Here is a 16,282-nt window from a genome sequence, read left to right on the forward strand (position 1 = left end):
CATGCGTTAATTTGCAAGATTTCTAGACAGTCACAGAAGGAGAACACCAAGATCATTTCACAGTTGTTGTGAACATCGGGATTTATTTGCAGGACTGTTATAGTTTACCATTAAAGGCTGAATGTCTGCAAATAATCATGGACCATTCTGTGGCTGAGCCTTATTATCAAAGAAGCCCGTTTCAATTAGCTTTTGTTTTGGCAAACTTGTACTGCCAATACTTGTAAAGATGGTATGCCTTCCAGCTGAAGCTGCCTAGTATGACTTGAATATAGTTCTGCTGAATATGTAATGTTGAACATATTCGGTAAAGTAAAGGTAAAGTTGCCACAGTCCTAGATGACTATAGGCTGCTCTCCCCTTTAAGGGGGAGAGCTGACTAGTGGTGATTTTAACCTGAGGATCACCACACCTCAGTTGAGGGGCAAGGTTGAGAGGACAGAGCATTCGTACATAACCTTAGCCAGTACAGGAAATGAACCAGCACAGTTGGTGTCACTCTGCATCACAAACTAGCCAACTGAGCTAACTCGACAATTAGGGCAATAAAGTTTGGCATGGACAAATGGAGCAGTAACAAGACTGGAGGGGGCTATTTCTCTGGGTGTTTATTGTCCCAACTTTTATTTCCTTCTACAGTGTTTGAAGAACCTGAAGACCCCAGTAACAGGTCCTTTTTCTCAGAAATAATTTCTTCAATATCAGATGTCAAATTCAGTCACAGTGGTCGCTACATGATGACACGAGATTACCTATCTGTCAAAATCTGGGACTTAAATATGGAAAGCAGACCTGTGGAGACATACCAGGTACACAGGCTCTTGCCATTTTGTGCTGTTATTTTCTAGAGCTTGTGATATTACTCACTAATGAGCATTTAGTCAGCTGTGGCTCAGTTGGTAGCATGCTTGTCTCTGAATCACAAGGTTCAGGTTTAAATCTGGGCGGCATGGTGGCACAGTGATTAGACCTGCTGTCTCACAGCGCCAGAGACTCAGGTTTGATTCCAGCTTTGGGTCACTGTGCGGAGTCTGCACGTTCTCCCCATGTCTGTGTGGGTTTCCTCCACGTGCTTGGGTTTCCTCCCACAGTCCGAAAGATGTGCTAGTTAAGTGCATTGAGCTAAATTCTCCCTTACTGTGCCTGAACAGGCACCGGAGTATGACGACTAGGGGATTTTCACAGTAACTTTGTTGCAGTGTTAATGCAAGCCTACTTGTGACTAATAATAATGAATAAACTTCAAATCCCACGAGTGTAAAAATCAAAGCTGACACTGAGGGAGTGCGATAATGGTGGAGGGTCATCTTTTACATGAGATGTTAAATTTAGGCCTCAACTGCCTGCTCAGGTGGATGGCATTGTTTTGAACAAGAGCAGGGGAGTTATCCCTGATGTCCTGGCCAATATTTATCCCTTGATTAACATCACAAAATAAGAATTTAACTAGTTGTCATCATTGCTGTTTTTGAGAGTTTTCTGAGTGTATGTAGGCTGTTGTGTTTCCTACATTAAAACCATGACTTCAAAAAGTTCAAAAAATACTTCATTGGTTGTAAAGCAGTTTGAGATGTCCAGTGGTCATGAAAAGTGCAAGTCTTTTTTTATTTTGTAGTCACAAGGTGAAGGACACTGCACAGCATGCACCCAGTGAGTGTGTCGAACATTTCCAGTTCAGGTGCCGCACAGATTAGATGGAGTAAAGCTTTGTCGACACTGCCTTAATAGTGCATCAGAACAAAAGCACCTGCTGAAGCAGCGTGACATGTTTCTATCTGTGTATATTCACCAAATGAAATTGCCAGTGAATGACACATTCGGGGCACTTTGTTATGCAAGCTTGTTTCCAGAAGAATTGTCCAAGCTGTTGAAGTAACTGAAATCAGAGGAAACCTTTCCTCCCATTGCTTTCTGTCTTTGGTGTGTCAACACCCTTTGGATTCAAACTGCTGAGTTATTCATATTACCATCTGCCACAAAAAGAACTCGTGGTAACTTGCGCTTTGCAAGATACACTCGATGGTGCGAATTGAATTTGGCTGTTCAGCTGTGTATTTTCACTTGCATCCGCACTTAAACATGTGGGTGTGGATGATTGTACTTGTCCTTTTTGGGTGATATCTCAATAACAGAATGAGACAACTTAGCCTGGTGAAGTGCCTTGTGACCTTTCTGCATGTCTCATACAACAATGAATTACTTAGGTCGGATACCTGAGTGTGGCAATTTTGCAAGTAGCATGATCACAAACAGCTGAGAGATGCAAGATGTTAATTGGTTAATCCTATCACCGGAATATGGAAAAAGTGGCTGTTTAATCCTTCAGCATTATTCTCCTATTAAATGAGATCATGGCCGATTTGCTGAGCAACTCAACAATACCCACCTTGATACATTTGGACAATAACATTCCGACAGTCTCAAATTTATAATTCAATTAGCATCAGCTGCCATTTGTGGAAGACAAGTCACAAACTTTCACCACCCTTGACCCCTGAAAGGTCTGGTTCTAATTTGTACAGCAGGCTCCCAAACCAGCAGAACAGTTTTTTTCCCAATTGACCCTGTCTGTTCCCTTTAATATCTTGAATACTTTGATCAAATCATCCATTAAATTCTCACTGATATTAAGCTGGTCTGTGCAATCCATCCTCATAACTTAACCTTTGGAATCCAGCAAATCGATCCGAACTTCCATCAAGGTTAGCATATTCTTCCTGAGGTCCAATGCCCACCCTTGCTCTCAGAGCATAGTGTGGTCTAGTCAGAATCTTGTATGGCTGAAGCATGACTTTTACCCCCTGTATTCAATCGGTTGAGAGAACAATTTTTGAAGCTGTTGCTTTGTGTCTTGAGATCACAAATATCCTACGAATCTTGGAAACAGATCAGTGGGGTCTAAGTTTATTGCCCAACAAATGACATTTTTGACGTTGCAGCCTTCGCTCAATATTACATTGGAGTGTCCTCCTAAATTCTTTGCTGATTCTTGGAGTGGGGCAAGTGCACCAAACCTTCTGCACTGTAGGATTCTATGATTCTGGCTCAGATGAGAGTGACACCAAGTGAACCAAGTTTCTCCCTCGGTGCACGTGAACTTATCCGACAAATGGAGAAAAATGTATAAACAGAGGAGCTGAACGGTGGGAGGAAGTATTGGACAAATAAAACTGCCAGTAACTGAGTTATGCAATAATGTCCTACTTGTGTTCTGCAGGCACGCTGAGTTGCTGGAGTCTGTTGTAGAGCTCCACAAATATAACTTGGGTTTAGGGCTGGCAGCAACGCTGAATTTTTGGTTGAGTTTATGTCAAAGTTGGGTGCAAACGTAGCACCCTTTGCATGACTGAGTGTTTCTGTGCTGCAACTCACTTTTTTCATTTTGGCCTTCCTCAGTGTTTTCTCAATGACTTTTGTTTGAGCTAAGGTAGTGGGAAACACCGTATTAGGCTGCAGATGTGACATTGAAAGGATGGGCATCATGAGCAAAGCAAGCATTGATTGCCTATCCCTAATTGCATTTGAAAATGTGCTGAAGGTACTTCCACAGTGCATGAATTAAGTGGTGACGAAAGAAGGAGAAAGTTTAATCAGAGGAATCACTTAACTGGAGAGGACCATTGCCAGTTATTGGTAATGTCCAAATTTAAATGAAGTTGCATTTGATTCTGATGAGTAGAGAGCAGTTTGCAGTAATAACCTGAAGAACAAAATTGTTCATTTGCTTTGGGATGACGTGCAACCAAGTGTTACACTGGAAGAAAAACTTGTGAAAAGAATTGTAATGTTGCTTCTGTTAATACCTCCCACTCTCCCATCCATCTCGTTAAAAGAGAGTCCAGATGATGTTTCTAAATTTCACGTCTGGTTGTCAGTTTTATTAAATCTGACTCGTGTTTGAGGGTTTCAACGACAGTCCAGATGTTCAGAGAAATAATTATGCCTTTATTGTAGGATTTCAGTTTTCTGGCTACAATTTGTTGGTTTTGGTGCTGATTAACTCTTTGTTCTTACAGGTGCACGAATACCTCCGAAGCAAACTGTGCTCGCTATATGAAAACGACTGTATTTTTGACAAGTTCGAATGTTGTTGGAATGGTTGTGATAGGTACACTTGATTTTTCTACAATTAGATCTTCAACTGTTAATTTTCCTTTGCTTCTGTCTTTACTGTTGCTACTACACTGTAACCTCTATACACTATCATCACAGATGATTTTTATATGCATGTGTTACAGGTACAGTTTGAACTAGTGCTCAGCACTACATTTGGGCTTGTACTTGCAGTGTAGCAATAGTTGGTCAGTATTTTCCTCTTGAAACTCAAATTGGCAGCTAATCGAGACATCTGTGGATGGAAAGTTGACACCAACTGAAGGCTCCTTTGCAGACTTGGTCAGCCAACACCTGAGCTTGGCAGATCTGTTGTCCTCTTGAACATTGCTGATTCGCCAGCTTGGCTGAGTGGAACTTTCAACTCTGCAAACTGGTCCTCCATTAAGTTGGGTGATTCTTTCTGGTTTAAGCTGGTCCCAGTGTCTGCAGCTGCAGAAAGATTTCTCCTGTGGTGACTGGCCTCTTTACTGGTGTGTGTGTCAAGTTTTATTTTGTTCGTGGGATGTGGGTGCTGCTGTCTCGGCCAGCCTTTATTGCCCACCCCTAATTGCCCTTTGGAAGGTAGTGGTCAGCTGCCTTCCTGAATTTCGACAGTCCATGAGTTGTAGAATATAAGCAGTGCTGTTTGGAAGGGAATTCCAGGGTTTTGACTGAACAACCCGTGAAGGAACGGCTCTTGTTCCAAGTCAGGATGGTGTGTGGCTTGGAGGGGCACTTGCAGTTGCTGGTGTTCCCACGCCTTGTCCTTCTAGTTGGTAGAGGTTGCAGGTGGAAGGTGCTGTCGAAGGAGCCTTGGTGAATTCCTTCAGTCATCTCGTACATAGCACACCCTACTGCCACTGTGTGTTCGTGATGGAGGGAGTGAATGTTTATTGTGGATGGGGTGCCAGTCAAGCTGGCTGCTTTGTTCTGCATGGTGTTGAGTTTCTTCAGTGTTGTTGAACCTGCACTGATCCAGGCAGGTGGAGAGTCTCCTGTCACGCTCCTGGCTTGTGATTTGTTCATGGTGGACTTGATTTGGGGAGTCTGAAGACTTCATCCAAATCACATTCAGCACTTCCTCCACATGGTGTTTAACACGGAGGAGTCCAGATTCGTCAGCTGAGGGGTGATCGTTGGCAGTAACCAGCAGGGGGTTTCTTTGCCCATGTTTGACCTCATGTCTTGAGACTTGACAGTGACTAATTGATTTTGAGGGCAGCTCCTGTCCTGTTGGTGGGACAGGACATTGCCATGGATAGTGATGGTGGTGTCTGGGACTATGTAAGCTATGATTTTTGCGAGTATGCCTGTCAGGCGGTTGCTTGACTCAACACTTAAGCAGGTGTCTGACTGTGGGACAGGTCCCCCAATTTTGACACAATTCTTTCAAATGTCAGGGTTGTCAGGGCTAGGTGTGCCACTGTCTGTCCGGTGCCTTGGTGAATGTTTTCATTCCTTTTTGATTTCATAGTGGTTGGATACAATTGAGTGGCTTGCTGGGCTGTGTCCGAGGGCATGTAGAGTCAACCACTCAGCTGTGGGTCTGGAGTCACGTAAGTCAGACCAAGTAAGGATGGCAGAGTTCCTTTCCCAAAGGACATCAGTGAGCCGGACAGGTTTCTAGGACAAGTGGTCACCATTAGGCCAGCTTTAAATTCAAGATTTATTAATTGAAGTTAAATTGCACCAGGTGCCATGGTGGGCTTTTTAGCTGTGTCCCCAGAGCATTAGCCTGGGCCTCTCGATTACTAGTTCAGTGACATTACTAGTACGCCACTACCTCCTTGAGGCCATGTGATTGTTTCCACATTTTGGGTGCTGGTTGATGACTGGATTTCTTTTCATTGGAGGGTGTCTGAGCTATTTATTTCAAGTCTGAGAGTTCTAGGGTAGAGACTCCATCACCAACCTCCCCCACTGATTTCAGTTCAATATCAGGGTGGAGAAAGTGCTGGGTGGCAAGATTTTTGTGGGACATCCTCTCTCCGCCACCACTGCAATGTTCTCCCCAATCAAAACCACCGGCCATTCCTTTCTTTTCTGATCTCTGCTGGACACCTAGTCCTGTCCTTTGAGCCAGCCTCTGTCAGCCTGTGCCTATAACTTACCAATCTTATTAACCACACTTCATGCATTCACATAAATGGATATCAACTCTGATTTAGACTTTATTGTTTTCTCTCATTCTGACCTAGCTAATAACTTAGTATTCTCTACTCTAGTGCTATTCATGTTTCCAGTATTCTGTGCACCTTTGTGTTCCTCACTGAAGTTACCTCCTGGTTCCCACACCCCCTCCAAGTTAGTTTAAACACTCAGCAGTAACACTTCCAAATTACCCCGCAAGAAACTGAGGTGCAAACCTGCAGAGGCTCCATCTCCTCCTCTCTACTTCATCTCTCCAATCACGCATTCTCCTTTTTAAATATTCTCATATGCATATGATCAATGTGAAGTAATCCAGAGATGACTACTTTTGAGGTCCTGCTTGCTAATTTTCTACATAACTCCTCTAAATTATTTTCCAAACTTGACATAATGGGAGGGGGAATTGGCTTGATGTCTAATTATTCGTGTGGGAGGGTTGACGCCATTGAGGCATCACTTGCAGGTGATGGCAGCCATGTAAAATTTTAATTGTGCTCTTGATCTATATATCCAGAAATACAGCTCTGGGTTTTGTCTGACTAGATTTGCCTGAGTAAAGCACGTTGATCTGTGTAGCATTCTGGTGAAGTCCACATGGTGGGTGTCATTTCAAGGGAAGAGTTAAATGTCGCACAAGAAGTTTGTGGCACAGTTTGACCTTGTATTTATTTTATCCCCATATTTCTTCTAGTGCTTGTGCTCTGAGTCTACAACAGGTACACTGCTTCCCCTTTATTCGAATCCAGAAGCAGCTAGATTCTGCTTTAACTGAAATATTTAGTGTCTGAATGTGATAACACTTCATTGTTGATTAAATTTGTCTTAAGTCATATCATCAATTAGGACATTGGCCTTATTTTGGGAACACCCCAACTCCATGGAACAGAACAGTTGATGTCACTTAAATTGGGTCACAGACCATTTGGTTGAGAAGAACCAATATTAGTTGTGATGAACTCAACAAGTAATTCCCATCTTGGAGAAGTTGGTGAAAATTAACTTGTTTCAAAGGATATGTGTGGGTGTTTACAAAATTGGGTAAAGTTGGAAGGCTGAAGTCTCTCAATGGTGTGTTAGCAACATTGAACAAATATGCCAAACAAATATTTCAGATTGCAGCAGCATCCCATTTATTGGGGTTATTTGTCTGTTTACTTGCTAATGCTTGTGTGTTTAAATCTTTGCAGTGTTGTCATGACTGGGTCGTACAACAATTTCTTCAGAATGTTCGACAGAAACACAAAACGGGACATTACGCTAGAGGCCTCGAGGGAGAACAGCAAACCCCGGGCAATCCTGAAGCCACGCAGGGTGTGTTCAGGGGGCAAGAGGAAGAAGGACGAGATTAGTGTTGACAGTCTGGACTTCAACAAGAAGATCCTACACACAGCCTGGCACCCTAAGGAGAATATCATCGCTGTAGCCACAACCAACAATCTGTATATATTCCAGGACAAAGTGAATTAAAACCAGTGCAGTGAAGAAAGAATCCGATTCCTGCCTAGTTAAGATAGCGTAGCCTTTATATCTTGTAAGAGAGAGGCCCATTCTGGCCCCCTCCCCACCTCCTCTCTTGAATCAGTGCCATTTATAACGCACACCAGTCACGTTATCACAGAGAGTTCTTTTTGCTCCTGTCCCCTCCCCCACCTAAAATTGCAGTCCATGGTTGCTAGTCATTTGGTGGGGAGGGTGGTTGTCTCTTCATTACAAATTATGGGCCACTACATTAGCATTTTACTGCATCAGACGTTCATTTAATCCACTCCTTCGCCTTCCATTGTGGTGAGGTCTTGAGGAAGAAGTCCTTCAGTCATGATATGGCAATGTTTTACTGTGTACCCTCATTACTGTAATGTTCTCTCCCCCCCCCCCCCCTTCCCAACCCAACACCTCCCCCTCCTCTTTTTATCGACATACAGCTTGTTGTTAACGCTTGTAACATTCCTCCTCTGACCTCACATACCTTCTTCTGGCCCTGTTGGAGCATAAAGGACATGACCAGGTCAGAGTCGGGTCAGTGGGTCAGGTGTTTTTTGTTGCACACAGATGTTTTAACAACCGACTGTAATATTGCTGCCCTTGCCATTTCTGGCACAAGAGAAACCTACTGAATAAAAATCATAAAAAAATAGCTCCTTTATTTGGTGCTTTTTCTTTTTTGAAATTAAGTGTAAACTGTTGAACCCAATGTACTTTTATTTTAAATGAATGCATTAAAGAGTGTGTGTCTAACACCGGTAAGTTTTACTGATGTTTGATGTAATGGAATCTTAATCTAAGTATTTTTTACTCGGTGTTAATAAACTTCTGCGTTTTCAACGGGACACCAGTGGACTTGATGAAGTCCATCTGTGTTTTACTTTTCCCTCCCAGCCCCCTTTTGTTTCCTGAAGCTTTCATGTTGGGTGGGGTGGGAAGAACCTTGGCCATGAGTTATAACTCAAAGTAGGAATTAACTATGCATTTTTTACTGAAGCAATACTTCAGGCCAACCATGCTGACAAGACTGAGAATGGGAACCAAATGTGTGGAAATACAGGCTGGAAGCGATGCTACCACCATTCTATTTACTTGTGTCAAAAGTACAATATACTTTCTGCCCATAGTTTGCCCATCAACGTATTTAGAATGTTCTGGTTGATCTTTTCCAGTTTCCATCAGATCTGATGATGGAAACTGGATTCAGTGATTGACTTGCTTGCTGTTTTAACCCATCTAAGACAGGGCATGTAATTTCATGTCTCGACAGGTGAGCAACACTGCAAAATAATAACTACCATCTTTTCAAAAGAACAGTCAAACTGTGCTCCGTTGTGCTCGGACCATTTTCCTTCTGTTGTATTCAAACAAAATTCTTCTCTTGCAAATCAAGATTAATGAAAAGAGCCAAAGTTAAGTCTATGAAATGAACCAGTTCAGTGAAGTTGAAAACAACAAGAATTGCAAAAGGTGCAGCACAGTCGAGTGAACATAACCATTGCCTTGCGGGCCCAAAATGTTTTCAGTTCCATAATGTAGGATTTTTCAACCATTGCTGAAACTAAACTTTGACTCAAATGGATTGTGGAGTGTTCTGCATCACACTCGTGTTAATGCACTGTTCTTTTGAATCTCTGCTGATTTGTGCTGCCATACAACACCACTGTTTAGATTGCCCACCAGGTTTTTAACCAATTGAGTGTTTACAGATAGTATGACCATGGAGGGAATCAATGGGGTGGTACAGTGGTTAGCACTGCTGCCTCACAGCGCCAGGGACCCAGGATCACTTCTTGGCTTGGGTCACTGTCTGTATGGAGTTTGCACGTTCTCTGTTTCTGTGTGGGTTTTCTCCGGGTGCTATGGTTTCCTCCCACAGTCCAAAGATGTGCAGGTTAGGTGGATTAGCCATGCTAAATTCTCCCTCAGTGTACCCGAATAGGTGTCGGAGTGTGGCAACTAGGGGATTTTCACAGTAACTTCATTGCAGTCTGAAAGTAAGCCTACTTGTGACTAATAAATAAAAGTTAAACTTTAGTTTGCTCTCATCTTGCCTGAGTGATTTGGATAGCGAACAGGACTAGGACCCCTGGCTGATTTTCCCCTCACTTATTGGCAGATAGGATCTGTCACACTGGCTGAGACTTAAGGCAGATGGATCATTTGAGTATTGGACCTCTTCAGTACCATTGCACTTAACCATGGAAAGCGTTCTTCACGTTTACTGGATTGAAAAGTACTGTATGGGGATGACTCTGCTGTTCATGTGCTGTAGCAGTCAGGCTGGCTGTTAAAAGTGACCAGAACATGAGTTGGGAATCCTCTGCAAAAGTTCAGGACTGGCATGCCATTTTTTGCTACTTCCTGGTCAACACTTAGACTTTCTAACACTAGTATTCCGACAAAGCATTAATAATTTTTCTGGTTAATGTGCTGATAACCTCTCCTAACAAAATGAGATGGCACATTTCCCGCAAGATTGAAAATGCAAGATTAAAATGTTCCATGTTCTCCAAGAGACGAATGTTATAATTTTCCTGAAGTTCGGGAATAAGTGGTATCTCGAGTATTATAATCTGAGTAGATTTTACTTGTTTTGGTGCAAAGTTGAGTTTTGTACATCTACTTAACCCTGAAATATGATGTTGGTCCAATTTGTGTGTAAATGTTAAATGCTGGTGTTTAGCATATAAAATTTTAAATATTGCACTGTGGTCAGTTACATGTGATGTGTTCTTATCCAGTTTCATAAGTTTTGGTTTTTACTGATCACAAATTCACGGTGAGGTATGCCTCAAATTTAGAACAGTTGACAGATTGTGCATGCTCGTGCTTTTGCAGCTTTTAATTGTCTTGAGCAGTTCAGAGTTGCAAGGTGAACAGGGAGACAAAGTTGTGTAGAAGGCTGTGGTATGATTGTGCAGATGAAGCAGAATTAGAGACGTATATGAGAACATTTTCATTAATTTTCTCGCCATTCGTTAAGGCTTTGGGTGCTGGCATCCATTGCTATCTGATGTAAATAGCTATGCTGCTTGTGCAAGTTCAGGCAGAATCAGCAGGCTACAGAGGGCAACTTGACCCAATAATCTAAAAGTGGCTGCTGATATGCAAATTTTCCAGAATCAGGTACTGGATTACTATCAGGAGCCTCAGCCCCCACCCCTCTTAATCAACTATCCCAATATCTGCAACCCCTCCCCCCCTCTTCTTCTCCCCCCCCCCCCCCCCCCCAAACTGCCACCCTGAGGTGAACTGTAAAGTTGGAACTTGATCCTGTTGCCCATTGGATGACATGTCTTTATTATGGAATCTGAATGAAATTTGTGTCTGACGAATATAGCTTTCAAGCATTTGGTATACAAGCAGCGTTTATGATTCAGCTTCTGTAGCATCCAATGGAATGTAGTGTTGATTTTTAAAAAGTGGCACAAACTGCTCTATATTTCTCTGCAAAAGCAGTGAGATTATTAGCTCCTTAGAAGATATTTGGTCTGCAAGGCCCAGCAAGCTTAAAACGTTTTCATTGGTCAACCCCACCATCAGTGATACATTTCACAAAACTACAACAAAATGGCTTTCAACTTTCCCTTAAGACAGATCCTGTAAAATCCTACTGGGGTGTTGAAGACCAAACTCTGGTCACATTCAGGCGTAAAATTCAAAGTACATAGCTACTTCCATGAAATGTTCTGTTTTAGCAATGCATGAATTTCGATAATTATGTCTGTTTAGCCTTGTTTGATGGATAACTTCCAAGTTGTATTTTGTCCTCATTTTTCTCTCTTGAAGGAACTTAGTTGAGCTATCGTTCCATGGTGCCGGTAGCTTTCCAGTTCCTTTCCCCCAGAGGCCAGTCTTCATAGAAATCATAGGAGGCCATTCGGCCCATCGAGTCTGCACCGACCACAATCCCACCCAGGCCCTACCCCCACATATTTACCCGCTAATCCCTCTAACCTGCGCATCTCAGGGACAATTTTAACCTGGCCAATCAACCTAACCCGCACATCTTTGGACTGTGGGAGGAAACCGGAGCACCCGGGGGAAACCCACGCAAACACGAGGAGAATGTGCACACAGAATGTCCACACAGACAGTGACCCGAGCCGGGAATCGAACCCAGGACCCTGGAGCTGTGAAGCAGCAGTGCTAACCACTGTGCTACCGTGCCGCCGCCTAATAGTATTCAGATGCGGTCCTGTCTGGTGAGTATTGATGGGTACTAATAGGATAGTACTCAAATGTTGACACGTACTTGCTTACAGGGGTCACTGGATAGAAGTCAGGAATGGCTACACTATCATTTTGTTACCCTCTGTCGAAGTCTGTTAACTCCAAGGCTTGGGATCAAACTTGTGATTATATTTAGCCGATGTATTTATCTGTGCCGTCACTATTGTCATGGAAGCTACAACTAAATGCCGTGGCTTGAACGTGAAGGAATGGTAGCCTGATGAGCAGATTAGGAGTAATATCTGCTTTGAAAGTTTTAAATAAATAGCTACTCCTTGGCAGCGAGATATTATTTTATTTTGTTTTTGGAATGCAAGATCTGCAGGTTTTAGATTTCCCTTTGTCTTCAGTTCTGGTGATGTGCAAACCCAAGTGCCAATTGTTTCTTTTGTTGGTGAGCAGTACGGTTTCTCAAAAGCACTTGACTTTCTTCCTCGTGGCAGCAAATGTAACAAGTTATGTCAACAGTATATGTAATCATCTGGCATTACTGCCCTTGTGAAATACCTTTCCCTCAACCAACGTCACTCAACAGATTATCTGCTCCTTGGTGTTATTACTGGTTTGTTTGACCTTGCTATGCAAAAATTGGCTGCCACTCAGTGGCTGCACGTCAGAGAGTGGATTTGATTGGCTGCCGTGTGTTTTTGGACACAAGTTGTGAAAGATTCTATATAAATGGAAATCCTTTACTTGGTCAGAGCAAACATGGGAATGTGGCGAAGAGGTTCGTAATCACTTCCACCATCACCTGTTTCTGATGTGCCACATTACTGGGTGTGGCTTGACAATTGAAATCACACCAGTTTAAAGGTTTTCTTGGAGACCAAGCTAGGATAAGTTACACCATGATCCGAGGGAAGTGTATTTGGAAAGAAAACGAGAAGTGATTGCCATGATTTCTGGAATTAAGTTGGGATGAGAGTTTTAAAATGTCAGATCGGGTGAAGTCCTGACAATTCATTGTAATCTTCGGCTCCAAAAACTGCTCATTGAACCAGAAAAGGGTAGAGTAGTGTTTGAAGAATAGTAACAGTAAAATGTTAAACAGAGGTTTCCACGTGGTTCTATTTTGCCGCCCAGAGTGGTTTCCACAGATGCCTGACCTGCTTAGTATTTCCAGCACTTTCAATTTCATATTTCCAGCATGCACAGGATTTTTTGCTTTTTATCAAAGAACTGTTAGTTATCCAATTAGTTAATTGTGAACACATCCATTGTCAACAAGATTTGATTTCTGTTTTATACTGAGCTGCTAACAGAAAGGAAAGCCGTCGTAATGGTCGCAGTGACGAGGGTGGTTTGGGACAGTAGGCAAAATTTTAAGCAGTAATTTGGCCGTCCAGTCCTTCGAACTTGCTGCATTTTGGTGGGGGTTAGGCTCAGATGGAATCTTACTCGACTGTGATCCTCCCACGGAGTAATAGCCTGCTGAGAATGTCTGTCCTGGCTTGCGTGCCCTACCTGGTGCCTTCAACCCAATGATGGAGGTTTCCCAGATTAAAATAAGATATTTGGATGAGACAGCAAAGTTAGGAAGTTGTTGATTTTACATGAGGCTGAGACAAACATCAGATGTTATTTGAGGTGGATGAAGGAAAAAGCTACGTGAAAAGATAGATAATTGGTTCGTTTATTGAAAAGTTGTGGCGCGTGCTAAATTGTGATACAAATTATATTTGTAACAGTTAAAATGTATAAACTAAATCGCACAATTATGAACATTTATGTATACAAATAATTACAATATGTTGCAAAATGCGAGTCTCAATTTTGCAATGTAAAAACGAAAAATCTGCACTCTGCATTTTGGATTAAAGATGAAAGGATCCTGTGTTGTCAGGCTGAGTTCCATAAATTCTCAATCTGTGCTATGAGTTTTATAAAGTTGGGGATTAGCCTCGTAGTCTTATTCATTCGAAATCTTATGGAATGGCGGAATGGCCATTCTATCACACGTTTACTTGCAGACGGTTGTGGCAAGAGCCAGTGACAATGCCAGGTGAGGTTTAATAGTTTTCTAGCAAGTCCAGACAGCTTTTTCCGTCTTCAAGTCGGGAAGCACATTCAGTTGTTTGCTTGTGTCAGATTGGTTTCGATGCTCGTCCATTTCTAGCCAACTCAACAATGTCGCTTGGCTAACGATTAAGCACAGCGAATAGGTCAGTTTGGGACAGTTGTGATGTTTGGGAAGGCATAGCATTTTGATTATTCAATTTCGCGCTCCAGCATTTCACGCACTTGGTCATCCCATTTGAGATCATTTTGAATATGGCTTCCTAATGCTTCAACGCACGTTTGTTGCGCAATCTCAACGTTGTCAGATGCTGACATTGCGTGGATAAATGTGATTTGGAGTACTTTGCTCACCTGGGACGCAAATGCCAATTAGTTGGGCTGACAATTCTGTTTGCATATTGTAATTTCAGCAGCTCTCAGCAAAGAATCAAGACTTTCATGAGCAAAATTACAAATATTTGAGGAACGAAACTAAACAAGGTACAAACTAAATATCTCTGCTTTCAAAATTTCTCCTAGTTTTGCCCTGAAGTCGCATCACCAAAGCTCTTCGACGGTGACTCCGGTTTGTACAGTAACTTGAGTAGTTCTTTGGATGAGTATGGATAATGCACGCCCACACTCATTAGGGGTTGGCAAGAAATACCGGCCAGCTAGCGACCATGTGCCACGAATGAATAAAACAAAAACACTTCCTCCTGCACCTGCCCAATTAGCATCAAGAACACTGCCCAAATTGTATTCTTATCTCCATATACCAACCTCTCGTTGGGGCCACCAAGACTGTCCCAGCGCATATTCGGATTTCTGATCAATTATTCATGATATGAAATATTGCTAACACTTATCTTGTTGGTAAGGTAACGTAAGTTAAACATTTCCAGCTTCCAGTTCAGTGGTTGGTGAGAGGAAAGGGAGGAACTGCAGGATGAGCTGTAATGTGTTAAATTGACATCCTTATGTGCATTTGTTTTGTCCAGTGTCCCTGAAGTGCAAAAGAACAGGCAGGGCATCATGTGTCACCTCATTAGGTTAAAATGTCATAGCACCGTGAGAGAAGGGTGGACGGAGAAGTTGTTTTGCTGACACTGATCATAGAAATCATAGAATCTTACAGTACAGAAAGAGGCCATTCGGCCCATCGAGTCAGCACCGACCACAATCCTACCCAGGCCCTACCCCCATATCCCTACATATTTTACCTGCTAATCCCTCTAATCTATGCATCCCAGGACACTAAGGGTCAATTTTAGCATGGCCAATCAACCTAACCCGCACATCTTTGGACAAAAGGCCAAGTGAATGATTAGCCCGGAGAACCAGATCGGCAGAGGTAATTTCATTTGTTATGAAGTACCACTTTATTTACTGTTGCAAGGCCAGAGGATGTGCATTGAGGATTAACTGAGGGGCTATTTTTAAATGGGATTTCAATGTTAACGTTTTGAACTCCGGAATATGATGTAAAACAGACTGATGTGGAGATGCCGGCGTTGGACTGGGGTAAACACAGTAAGAAGTTTAACAACACCAGGTTAAAGTCCAACAGGTTTATTTGGTAGCAAAAGCCACACAAGCTTTCGAGGCTCTAAGCCCCTTCCTCACCTGAAGAAGGGGCTTAGAGCCTCGAAAGCTTGTGTGGCTTTTGCTACCAAATAAACCTGTTGGACTTTAACCTGGTGTTGTTAAACTTCTTACTGTGTAAAACAGACTGCCAAGGGTTTTTTTTTGCTCTGACTTCGACCTGATACCATATATCAATGTTGGAACTGGTTTCCGACATTGGTATCACTCACAACCTGAGTCCTTTCCAGGGCTCAGAGGCGGACTTGAAAACGTGTACTAGATGTGGGGGCATGTATGTCAACCTGGCTTCAGAGGTTGCTCAATCCACGCAAGGTGTGAGCATTTTTCTGATGCATTGGCCCACCCAAGAATTTTCACCTGATCTTAAAATGTACGTCCAAATCGTTGAGGTCGTGATCTGGAGATTTTCCTCACGACACCGTCACGCCAGTTTAGTAAAGTTGAGAGCAGTTTTAATTTTCTGTCAGTGTTGAGCTGCCTTGGATGGAGCAATGATTCATGTGTTACCAATCCCCTGCCACATGGTGGTGCTGCAATGACTCTTTGCAAATGCATGTTTTTCAAATTGAGATTGCTCTCGCCTTGATGATTTGCGCGCCTGCCAGATTTCTCTGGTTTTATGTTTATGCTGTGTCTGTCAGAATTCTCTGCGATGATATTGCTGTTTTCCTTGTATCGTTTGTTGTCTTTTGGAAGGGAAGACAAATCCCAA

At 42.6% G+C, this 16,282-nt stretch overlaps 1 protein-coding gene and 1 long non-coding RNA gene across 4 annotated transcripts in view; one reads left to right on the forward strand and one right to left on the reverse strand.

The window, feature by feature from the left end:
* The window catches only part of LOC144510148 (serine/threonine-protein phosphatase 2A 55 kDa regulatory subunit B alpha isoform), a 69,456-nt gene extending 60,883 nt beyond the window's left edge, over positions 1-8,573 (forward strand). For all 3 annotated transcript variants that reach the window (XM_078239531.1, XM_078239529.1, XM_078239532.1), the window contains 3 exons: positions 640-809; positions 4,017-4,108; positions 7,434-8,573. In XM_078239531.1, coding sequence (XP_078095657.1) covers positions 640-809; positions 4,017-4,108; positions 7,434-7,713 — 542 coding nt within the window. In that variant the 3' untranslated portion in view covers positions 7,714-8,573. The remainder of the gene's footprint in view (positions 1-639; positions 810-4,016; positions 4,109-7,433) is intronic.
* The window catches only part of LOC144510150 (uncharacterized), a 30,313-nt gene that overhangs the window by 8,962 nt on the left and 5,069 nt on the right, over positions 1-16,282 (reverse strand). The window lies entirely within an intron of this gene.

This window comes from Mustelus asterias, chromosome 22, assembly GCF_964213995.1.
Source record: "Mustelus asterias chromosome 22, sMusAst1.hap1.1, whole genome shotgun sequence".
Classification (NCBI taxonomy): Eukaryota; Metazoa; Chordata; class Chondrichthyes; order Carcharhiniformes; family Triakidae; genus Mustelus; species Mustelus asterias.